At 37.9% G+C, this 12,631-nt stretch overlaps 1 protein-coding gene across 1 annotated transcript in view; it reads left to right on the top strand.

The window, feature by feature from the left end:
* The window catches only part of CSMD1 (CUB and Sushi multiple domains 1), a 1,237,849-nt gene that overhangs the window by 910,283 nt on the left and 314,935 nt on the right, over positions 1 to 12,631 (top strand). Inside the window, exons 14-16 of the mRNA XM_075086937.1 lie at positions 1,002 to 1,328; positions 3,944 to 4,138; positions 8,263 to 8,401. Coding sequence (XP_074943038.1) covers positions 1,002 to 1,328; positions 3,944 to 4,138; positions 8,263 to 8,401 — 661 coding nt within the window. The remainder of the gene's footprint in view (positions 1 to 1,001; positions 1,329 to 3,943; positions 4,139 to 8,262; positions 8,402 to 12,631) is intronic.

Here is a 12,631-nt window from a genome sequence, read left to right as displayed (position 1 = left end):
TTGTTGGTACAGGACTTACCAAGCTCAGTAAGCTTGCTCTGGAGTAGAAGTCTTTATATGCCCATGCAATGCTGAAATGTGTCTAAGCGTGTGAGGCCTGGGCACAGAGAGAGTGGGGCTGCAATTCCCGTTGAAGACAAATTGCATTTCTTCATGGTGCTGTACTAAAAAGTGTTGATACATTAGTTTCTCTTGGCAATAGTGTGGAATATTTTACTGCGCTCCAGTGTTTGAAGTGCACATGTCCTGTGAAGGATAATGGAACTTACAACATCTATTTAGAAACATTGAAATCAGTTTGACACAGTTGAAGAGCTGAGCAATGGTTAGCCATTGCATTAATAAGCAGTGAGGCTTCCTCTTTCTGAATGTACTGTACTTCTCACTAAAGTTCCAGCCACAAGCTCATGATTCTGAAATCAGTTAGGAATTGTCCTGATGAAAATTGGCCCAAAGGAGTGAAAAAGAAGAGCTATGAATCATTTTTGCTTAATTACCCTGTGCTATTGAAGGGAAACTAGGGGTAAAATAAGTTTGTGCTATATAGTCTTAGAATGAATTTGTGTACTAGAGACAAAACTGGCCCTTGTGCTTGTTTTTTTTGATTGCTAAATACATTTTTATGCATATTCCTTTTAGAAAAAATTCACACTTAAATTTGGAGGTTTCATTTTCATTTCAGAACAAACCTGCCAATTTTTCCAAATTTTGACACGTCAGGCGTTAGTTTTGGTTTCTTTGGCATTCTCTACATGCTTCTAGTCTCTTGCAGGCCCTGGTGCAGTCACTTAGCCTCACTTGGGGAAATGAAAACATGCAATGCTGATATGCTACATTGGAGAAATGTTCTGCCAGTCTTAAACATTTCCAGGTTGCATGTGTAGTAGTCTTGACGTCCAGGCTTCAAAAGCATCCTTTTCTACAAGAATAAAAAAATATATAGACAAGCGTTTAAGATGTTAATGGATAGTATTTTGACAATCTATTGTTGTTTTCTTCAGTCTCATGTTTCTTCAACTTTACCACGCCGTCTGGAATTATTCTTTCTCCAAATTATCCTGAGGAGTATGGGAACAATATGAACTGTGTTTGGTTAATTATCTCAGAACCAGGAAGCAGAATCCATCTGATTTTCAACGACTTTGATGTAGAACCTCAATTTGACTACCTTACAGTGAAAGATGATGGGATTTCAGATTTACCACCTCTTGGCACTTTTTCTGGCAATGAGGTCCCTTCTCAGTTGGCTAGCAGTGGGCATATAGTAAGACTTGAATTTCAGTCAGATCACTCTACCACTGGAAGAGGATTTAATATCACTTACACAAGTAAGAATCTCTGCTTTTTATGCCTAGTCTTAAAATCAAGCTATCTTTCTTCATAATACTGAAAAATAGAATGTTTTTATTTATAATACAGAAGTAAATTATAATGCTTATATAATTACACTGCTTTCAGCTGCCTTCCTGATATTCATTAGATTATCTACATCTTTATAATTTATTTTAATTGTGATAATTCTGAGGAATTCCCTTCATTATTTAAGGGCCTTTTTGGTTGACACTGCATAAATGCAGAGCATGTAACTAGGACCCAGACCTTCAGGTCAAACCATCCAGTGCAAGTGCTTTAATATACTTCTCAATGGAACCAGCAGGAATAAGTTCACAAAGGTGTTAAACTTGGATCCCAAATATGGAGATGTTCACCTGAAAAGTATAGAAGTATAAAAAGCAACTAGAATATAATTACAAACAGTTATGGGTACTATTTGCTTTTGCAGTCTTCCAGTTAGATGGTGTGGTATTGATGAATATAGACCCCTAAGAATACACATACTCATAATAGTTAACCTCTGTGGTTTTTCTAGTGTCTGAGAACATAGCTTCATGCAGAAGTCCTGTAGGAGTGCACTAATTTAAGAATCATTCTTCTCTTTAGCCACGGCCTCTTTAAGAATTTTAAGAATATAATATCTTTGAGAATGTAGTTCTCAAATGTACAAAGTTTAGTTGCAAGTACAAAACAGTATTACATTTGCCATAGGTTGCTAACTCTCCTAGAAGTTTTATTAATCATTCAAAGACATAACTTATATGGAAATTATCCTTTTAGTTGAAGAAATTATCCTCTAAGGTTAGCAGTTAGTTGACAATAAAGTAACCTTTGTCACATCTTGAGCTGTTCTTATCTTGTGTCAATTAAGATGATAAATTAACAGTGTTTGTTCAGGGCCAAGGTGTTTCCTTGCATTGTTTAGAATGGTACCCCACATAAAACTGGAATTCATGGATTGCAACCCTTTTTAAATCTCAGAAGCCTAAATTGTTCCTCTGCTTTCAGAGAAAGGGATAATTATTGTCCTTTGAAAAGTGGCAGGAAGACAAAAGGGAGATAGCTCAATGAAGACTGTAGAGATTAATAGATTTACCAGAAAGTGTGAGGCCTGAATTCTAGGTCTGCTTCTGCCTGAGATTATTCAGATCCCTTTTTCCATATGCTGTTCTACCAAAGTAAAGACAGACCATAATAAGGACAGTCTTTATTTATTTAAAGCTAGAGAATTATGCAGTCAGGAATGTAAGACTCATGGCTCAAACTCCCTGAGAGTCCCAATCACCTAGGTATTATGCATAAGAGTTTTCCCACACTTTTCTTATTCGAGTAGGTGTTAACTGCTGAGCCAGATGCATGCCTTATGTGCTAGAATTGCCTAAGAGCACATATGCCTCCATAGGGGGAAACAGATGACAAATGGGAGTGCCCCTGATTTATGAATCCTTTGTGTTCATTGGAAATGCTTAGTTTAAGTTCAGCCAATGTAGTAGTACTTCTGGACTTCCTGTGTGTTGCAGGGAAGAAGTGCTCCACCCAGGTTTAAATCAAATCAGGATCAAAGCAATTTATTGATTTATTAATGAAACATAACTAACAATCAGTGAACTGTAGGTTCAGGATCAATATCAACATTTTAACAGATAAACCACAATGTTAGACACTTACAAAATCTTAGAATCACAGAATCATAGAATATCTGGAGTTGGAAGACACCCATAAGGTCATCGAGTCCAACGCCCTGCTCCTCACAAGACTACCTAAAACTAAACCCTGACTAAAAGCATCATCCAGACACTCCTCAAAGTCTGACAGGCTTGGTGCCATGACATACTTGGTGCCTCCTTGTGTCGCCTGCTTTATCTTACCTCATAAGTTTGTAAGATATCTTTCCAGTCTAACCCATCCTTATTCTGCCCTGACAAGATTTACATACACACCTTACCCTCACAGAACATATGGGTTACAAGCACTCTCCCCTTTTCCTTGAAGTGGGTTCCCATACTTGCACACACCTCCTGAGAGGCCTGGAGGCTCTCTAGTTTTACCTGCACTAACACTGCTGCTCTCTGCAACTCACTGCTCCACATAGTTGTGAGAATGCCCCCCATGAGGTCACCCATGCACACCAAGATGTGGGTCCCTGTGGGTTGCACCCTGTGTTGCCACCCCACTAGATGGAGGCAGACTGCTCTCAGCATCCCGCTGGGAGGTTGCTCTGTCTGGCCTAGGCAGTGGCCATAGTTTTTCAACAGTAGTCTGTATTTCTGCAGGATTAGCTGCAATGTGAAACCATACTTCTCATTATGCTAGATGCAAACAGCTGGATTTTGTCCAGAGGGAAATTTCAGCAAAGTGTTCTTGTATATTTAAACCATACATAACTAAAAAGCTTCAGAATTTGAGCTATGTTGCATCTGTGTGAATGTCATTGGATTTAATGTTGACTTTTTATGAAGGGGTTTTCTATACTTTCAATTGAATTGTAATCTTATTACTTATCAAATGTTATTCCCCCCTCCAGAAAAAAAACCAGACACAAAGTTTAAAGGGGTGATTGTTCTTACTACTGTTGTTGTTACTATTTTTACTACTATGTTTTTATCAGCCTTTGGTCAGAATGAGTGCCATGATCCAGGCATTCCTATAAATGGGAGGCGTTTTGGAGACAGATTCCTTCTGGGAAGTTCTGTTTCCTTTCACTGTGATGATGGCTTTGTGAAGACCCAAGGCTCTGAATCCATAACATGTATTATGCAAGACGGAAATGTAGTATGGAGCTCTACTGTCCCACGTTGTGAAGGTAAGGGCACAATCTTTTCTTTGCACCTAAGGTTTGAATAATGAAACTATTTAAATTTAGCTTGCTTTTTACATTTTACACATAAATAAGACTGCTCAGCTGAAGTTATTTATTTGTCTTATTTTAACACTCTTCCAGTCAAATGAGAGAGCAATAACAAAAACAAGATAGCTTGCTTTTATATTCTTGGAATAAATTAGCATTCTAAAAATCTGGTTGATACTCTCTTCAAGTTCTGATTGTCACCAGCATTACTCAGTTGTGAGTTATAGCTGTTATAACAGTTTTGGCTGTAGCATACTGAACAACATAATTACCCACCACATGGAAAAATAAAGTAAAGTTTCTATTTAAAAGTCCTTTTTAAAAATTTGCATGTTTAGTTTTCTCAGAATGAAATGATACCTGAATTTCTGTATGTAACATATTAACCTGCAGTACTTTTTTCTTGAGAAATATATTGAAAATCAGAGCTATGTTTGATATTCATTATATTCCCCCCAAAAATTAAAATTGTTTTTGCTTGTTCTTGCCTAGGTGAATAAACAAACTAAGATGAGCTATACTTAGGATTAATCTCTCTTTGGTAGGAAGTACAGTAAAAAAAAAAAAATAGTAGTAGGCTGGTTCCTTGATGTTTAATATTAATGGGTCCTAAGGCAAGACATATGAATGCATTTAATAAATTACTATGTGTGTCTTTTAAAAGTAATATTCAAAAACTTGTGTATCTTTTATTAAACAATAGATATATAGTCAGACACTCAAATGATTTTTTTAAGAAGCTAATCTGAACCTTCTAATTGGTGTAAATCTCACACCTTCATTAATTTCAGTGTTGTTGCAGTACCTTAAGGATCTAAATCATATAATTTTTATGGGTTTTGTTATTTAGGCAATTTGACAACTCAGTTTTCATAAGGCTATGATTTTTTATAAATGCTTAGAGATACTGGAAAAAACATGTTGGCAGCTTGTAGAAGTAGTGTATGTGAACCTAGATGTTGTACTAGCAGGATTTCTTATCCTGATTAAGCCATGTAATGAGTTATGCAGTGGAGCAGGTTTTTTTGCCAAGAGCAAAACCAGACGACTCCAAAGCAGGGCATAGGGTGAGATTCTTCATCAAAAGATGTTTTCTCATTTTGAAACTCTATACACAGTTGATAAAGTATTCAGTGTAATCCTTGTCTAATTTTATTTCCACAAATTTTATTTCCACAAATGCATAAAGGGCTCAAGATGAACACTTTGAGAAAAAAATGATAGAGAAAACAAATACATAAATGACTTAGAAAATACATAAGTACTGCTGAGTTATCCTTTCTTTGAACCTTGCAGGATGTTTACCTAGTTTTTAATGAGAGAAGCATTAAACTAGTAGACATTTTTTTTTAGATTTTGCCTATTGTTTTAGTATAGAAGGAACTATATTTCTTAATTTACATTCAGGATGTATTCCTTTCTGATGTAGATTCTCCTTCTAGTTGATAATTGAAGGAGTTTCTGTGTTTGGGTTACAGTATGGACTAAGCATCCTTGCAAGTTAGTTTAGAGATAATTTAGTTTGCTTCTAGTTGTCTGAAATTTCTGAGCACCTTTTTTTTGTTGTTGTTGCTATGCTCTGTGTCTCTCTAAAATTTACAATCTCTATAAGCAACTCCTGAAAAACATGGTGATGTGTTATAAAGAGGTGAGGATCAACAGTCTTCTGGTTATTTGTGGTTTTAATATGACAACATTTAATTTAGAAAAACACCATGGAATACATTTCATTCTTCATTAACTATACACATGTAATGTAAATGCCATTTGTCTGGCCAGTCACTTTGCCCTAGAGAGAATTTGGTGCACATGTTTTGTGCTTTGTGGGATGCTGGAAAAACTTCCCAGAGACATGTGCAAGTCATAAACTAAATCAAATAGCCTCTCTGAGTTAATTTTTTTTTGTTGTTAAAAACATTGAATCAAAACTAGGAATATTAATTTACTACTCACAAATTCATGTCACTATTCATTTCCATATGGTGTAATAGGTTTGCTTGTCACTACTTAGAGGAACAGAAGAAAAGTGACAAGATTTCCTGCACTGCAATGTGGAATTTGCTGATAATGGTACCACTGACTACTTGAGGGTAATAGAAATGATATTAAGATAAATTTACCTGACCTTGAAAGACCTCCTGTTTTAGACTGCTCCATAGCCTTTGCTAAAAAGTAACATCCCAAAGCCCTGTGCTATGACAGCTTAAGGTTTTAAGGGACTCATGTTTCCCAAATTTTGTTCAGTCATTTCTGCTGCTGTTTAATCCTGCACCAAAGTCTTCTGATCCTGCTCTGAAAAATGCTCCCTGTCTCGCTGTTACTTTATAGCCTTGTTGCAATACTTTTTTTTCCCTTTTATGAAGGAGGATCAAGTTACAGAATGTTTAAACATATTTGACATGCTGGAATGGGCCTGATGGGATGCACCAAAGTGCTGAGGAAGCCAGCCAATGACACTGCAAGGCCACTCTCAGTCATCTCGGGAAGGTCATTTAACTCAGGGAGGTTCCTGAGGACTGGAAGAAAGGAGGATTCAAGGAACTACAGGTCTCACCTCGACTGCTGGTAAAGGGGATGCAGCAGTATTCCTGGAAACCATTTCCAAACAATGAAGAACATGATGGTGACTGGGAGCAGTCAGCATAGATTTATGAAGGGGAAATCATGCCTGACCGACCTCATAGTCTTCTGGAATGAGATGACTGGCCTGATGGATGAGGGGAGAGTAATGGATATTTTTTATCTCAGTTTTAGTAAGGTGCTTGACACTATCATATAAGATTCTCATAGACAAACTGATGAAGTATAGGCTAGAGAAGTGAACAGTGATGTGGACTGAAAACTGACTAAACTGTTGGGCTGATAGGGTTGTGGCCAGTGGCACGAAGTCCAGCTGGAGGCTAGTCCACAGTGGTGTACCCCAGGGGTCAATACTGGGTCCAGTCCTTTTTAAAATCTTCAGTAATTATCTGAATCCTGGGACAGAGTGCACTCTTAGCAAGTCTGCAGATGATGTAAGACTGGAAAGAGTGGCTGATACACCATATGCTTGTGCTGTTGTTCAGAGGGACATTGACAGGCCACAGAATTGGGCTGAGAGGAAATGACATGTCCTTCCCCTCTGTTCAGCATTGGTGAAGCTACATCAGGAGCACCGTGTGAGGTCCTGGGATCCTCAGTACAATAGAGATGTGGACATACTGCATTGAGTCCAGTGAAGGTTCACAATGATCATTAAGGACTTGGACCATGTGTCATACAAGAAGAGGCTGAGAGAACTGGGGTTGTCTAGACTGTAGAAGAAAAGGCGTGGGGCTCTGGAGGGATCTTATCAAGTGTACAAATACCTGATGGGGCAGTGTGAAGAAGATGGAGCCAGACTCTTCTCAGTGGTCTTCGGCAACAGGACAAGAGGCAATGGACACAAACTTAAATACAAGAAAATCTATTTAAAAATAAGAAAAATCTTCCACTGTCAGAGTGATCCAAAACTGGAACAGATTGCCTAGAGAAACTGTGGAGTGTCTGCCTTTGGAGGGAGGGCATGATCCTGACTGGTCATGGTCCTATGCGATCTACTTTAATGAGCAAGGGATAGACCAGATGATTTCCAGAGGTCTCTTCCAACCTCAACTGTTCTATGATTCAATGGAATATTTACAACAATCAGTTCCACTGAGATGAATGATTACTTGAAAAGGTATTAGATGGCATGGTACAACGACAATAATTAAATTACTTGGAACAATTTATCTGATATCATACTAGAACTAAAAAATGATGATACAGTATTTCTTCATGAGATAATGTGCTTTTCAAAAGAAGGAAGGCTGGCAGAATCAAGTGTCACGCCCTGTGTATTAAGATATATAGAGAGTAATAAGCTATGGTAAGATACATTGCAGGACTTACGATTCTGAAGAAGACAAAGTGTTCATAAAATAATGCAGAAAATTTAGTTGTGTTGTATATTAAACTTATTTTTCTATGGTTTTAATTCATTTTTTTGTTATTTGAATATATAATATTGTATTAGAAATACTGTATATGATACAAGTATACATGCTTTTTTCTTTCAGCACCATGTGGTGGACATTTGACAGCATCAAGTGGTGTCATCTTACCTCCAGGGTGGCCAGGATATTATAAGGACTCACTTAATTGTGAATGGGTGATTGAAGCGAGACCAGGACATTCCATTAAGATCACTTTTGACAGGTGAGAATCATGAAGTCAAACAACAAGTAATGTATGAGCACAAATATTTGTTTTAACATTGAAGAAGAAAAATATTCTTTAAGAACCCAAAACAGAAAAAGTAATTGCAATGCAACTCTCAAAATACTATTCCTCAAGCAGAAAATAAAAGTCTAAAATCGTATTTACGTTGTCTTTGTTTATGTTTTTAAAAATTTGCATTATATGTCCACCTCCTAGCACATGAATAAGGATATCTTTTGGACTGAAAATTGACACATGCATAGAAGATTTTTGCGAACACTATTAGAGACAGGAAACAATGTAGGGGAGAAGATTAAAATAGGATGTATATTTAGTTTACCATATACTTTTTCTAGTGCTGCATTGTTTTCTTATTATAAATGCGAAGGAGAGAAGGACCAATACCAGAGGAAAATGGGGACTGTTTAAATAGTTTTCATAAAATTATCATGTTACTCCTTACAACAACAAAATATTGTTTGCTTTCATTGCATCCAGTAGGAAGTTCCAGAATTTTAAGTTGCTGAATTTTTTTTCATTAAAGACTCAAATATCAGCTTATAATGAATATATTATTTGCTGGCTTAAAAAATTAATATTCAGAAGCCTGAGGTTCAGGGATATCTCCCCAAATGCAGTGAAAGAAAACAGCCATATTAATTGTAAGATGGAGCATTTTAATTTTATAAAAGGAAATGCACTGCCTGAATTTGCAGATGTTTGGATGACTGACTATGACCTTAACAGTATGACCACTATATTTCTGAGGAAATTAATGGGAAACATAGGCTCCTGTGACATACAGTCCAGTTTAAGAACTAAATTTACTGAACTTCAGACAGATGCACACACATATTCCATTAACAGATTTCTAGAGCTTTGTGTACAAATTGAACTGCAATGACATTAAAGAAAAACTTGGAGTTTACCTTGATACAAAATTAGATATTCTGATCACATTTCATTTCTAAAGTACATGCAGTCAATTAATCTATTCCAACTTTATATCAGTGTTATTAAAAGGATTGTATCTCCCTTCTTTAAATGTTTCAATTACAAAACAATATTACCATTAAGCACACTGATTTTGGTAGACGGAGAAGAAATCTTTCCTTGCTTTCTTTGGAGGCTTATGAAGCTTTTCTGGCAAGTTTAGAAAATTTTGCAGCTTTAAGACTTCACATTACAAAGTTCATTAAAATTGTTATACTTTGGGAAGTTAATGATAGTATAATACTCTCCCTTTTGCAAATAAAGTTATTTTCTTTTGTTAACATGAAGGCTTTGCTACCCAGATTAAAAATTGAATTGAAAACCTTTCTATTACTTAAAAGAAACTAACTCTGCTGTCTGATATAACGTTAGCAAATTATGAATCAGTAAGTACTATCAAATTAAAAAGATCAATTAATTTTGACAATTGACAAGTACAATATTTTGTCAAGTATTTTGTCTGGTTTGGGGAAAATAGAACCCTTTTATACTTTGCTATATGACTTGCCATCACAGATACAGCTGCCAGAATGAACCTTTACATGAATGTGTTATTCATAATGTAAATTATCTCACTCTTGAGCTAATGAAGCTTTAACATTGCTAGACAAATGTGCCTTACCAGAGTACTTAGAAACTTTCCAGAAATAGCAGCAAATGACTGAGTAAGTGTATGAACATTTTATATTGAAACATTGCATTTCAGATCATGACTAATGCGTGGACGGGTAACAAAGAAGTATGATCTGATTGGTTCAAGCCATAAAGAAAGGGGCTAGAAGGGTGACTGCTGACTGGAAGATTTTTGGTACTTTCAATATTGATGGCAGCTCATTGGATAGTATATGAAACAAACGTACCTAGCTATATATGATGAATAGTATAACAGCATTATTGAAATCTTTTTAATATACTTTGTGAACATTTGGAGAATATCCTACCTTTTACTAACATAAGTATGCTAATAAACATTAAAATAAAACAAAACCCCCAAAAGTAACTCTTAAGTACTTTCAGTAAGGATGCAACACTTCCAATAATAAATTATCTTGATTTATCATTTCAGTGGCAGTGCAAAGATTGCAAAAAAACCCCAACCCAAAAACCAACCCCCTCTCAAACCCTCAAAACCAAAGTGAGCTAGAAATAAATGAATAGAATTAAATAAATAGAAATAAATTAATAGAATCATAGAATACCAGGTTGGAAGGGACCTCAAGGATCATTTTGCCTTTCTTGGCAAAATCATTGTCTGAAAAAGATGGGTTGGCACCCTGCCCAGCATTTTAAAAATGTCCTACTTTGGGAAATCTACCACTTCCCTGGGGAGATTATTCCAATGGCTGATTTTTCTCATTGTGAAAGATTTTCCTCTTGTGTCCAGCCGGAATCTCCCCATTACCACTTGTCTTGTACTCCTTGTGAAACAGGAGTCTCCATCTTCTTTGTAGCCACCCTTCAAATACTGGAACGTGCTGATAAGGTCTCCCCTAAGCCTTCTTTTCTCAAGGCTGAACAGATCCAATCCTCTCAGCCTTTCCCCATTTGGCAGGGTTCCCAGTCCTTTGACCATCTTTGTGGCCCTTCGCTGGACTCCCTCCAGCCTGTCCACATCCTTTTTGTGTATCGAGGATCAAAACTGAACACAGTACTCCAGGTGTGGCCTGACAAGCGCTGAGTAGAGTGGGATAATGAGTTCTTCACCTCTGCTGGTGATGCCTTTTTGATGCAACCCAGCATCCTGTTGGCCGCCTTGGCTGCAGCAGCACACTGTTCACTCATATTGAGCCTGTTGTCCACCAGCACCCCCAGGTCCCTTTCCACAGAGCTGCTCCCCAGAAGGGTAGATCCCAGTCTGTGCTGCACTCCCAGATTATGTTTTCCCAGGTGCATGACCTTACACTTCTCCTTGTTGAACTTTGTAAGGTTCTTGCTGGCCCACTCTTCCAGCCTATCCAGATTTTCCTGCAGGGTGTTTCTGCCTTCCAAAGTGTGCACTTCCCCCCTCAGTTTGGTATTATCAGTAAACTTCATCAGGCTACACTTGATGCCGTTATCCAGATCGCTTATGAAGATATTAAACAGCCTTGGGCCCAGTATCGATCCCTGTGTGACCCCATTGTGACATGTTGCTGGTTTGAAAAGGAGCCATTTACCATCTCACTCTGGGTGTGGCCTGTCAGCCAGTTCCCCCCTCACTGCACAGGCCACTTGTCTAGGCAATAACGCATCATTTTCTCTAGGAGGAGACTGTGGGGCACCGTATCAAAAGCCTTGGAGAAATCCAGGTAGACAATGACCACCGCTCACCCCGCATCATCTGAGCAGATTACTTTGTCATAGAAGGCCACCAGATTTGTCAAGCACAATCTGCCTTTAGTGAAGCCATGTTGGCTTTTCCCAGTCACATGCTTCATTTGACTTGTGATAGCCCCCCAGGAGGATCCATTCTATAACTTTCCCAGGGACTGAAATAAGACTGATGGGCATATAACTTTCTGTTGTCTCCTTTAAGACTTTCTTGTAGAAGGGGGTGACATTAGCTGTCTTCTGGGATGTCCTTCCATCTCCACAACTTCTCAAAGATCGTGTAGAGTGGCCTTGCAACGATGTCAGCCAGCTCTCCTAACATCCTTGCGTGGCAATATGTCAGGACACATCAATCTGTAGAGTTCAGGCCCCTGTAATATTTCACGTACCAACTCTTCCTTCACCGATGGTGGGTCTGTGTTTGCATCACCCTGAATTTTTGTTTCCAAGGCCTGGGGCCCAACAGTAGTGGTAAACAAAGGGGTGAAGAAAGTGTTGAGAATCTCTGCCTTTTCAGCATTGTTTGTAACTACTTCACCTGTCCTGTTTAACAGTGGGCCAATACTTTCCTTGTAAGTTTGAGATGAGCAAAAACCTCCCGGGAATAAACATCATTGTAATGGGTAACAATTCCTGTAGGAGTTATTTTAAGTTTTCTGTCTCCAGCAAGGGTTTTCAACCTGCTGCTATCAAAGAATCATAGAATTGTTTAGGTTGGAAAAGACCTTTAAGATCATCAAGTCCAACCATTCACCTAGCACTGCCAAGTCCACCACTAAGCCATGTCCCTAAGCACCACATCTACACATCTTGCCCTTTTGGTGAAGAATTTTTTTCTTAATATCCAATCTAAACCTCCCCTGGCTCAGCTTGAGGCCATTTCCTCTTGTTCTGTCGCTTGTTACTTGGGAAAAGGGGCCAACA

The sequence above is a fragment of the Phalacrocorax aristotelis genome, chromosome 3 (genome assembly GCF_949628215.1).
Source record: "Phalacrocorax aristotelis chromosome 3, bGulAri2.1, whole genome shotgun sequence".
NCBI lineage: Eukaryota > Metazoa > Chordata > Aves > Suliformes > Phalacrocoracidae > Phalacrocorax > Phalacrocorax aristotelis.
The sequence above is the reverse complement of the archived record's forward strand: the minus strand, read 5'-3'. Positions and strand labels throughout refer to the sequence as shown.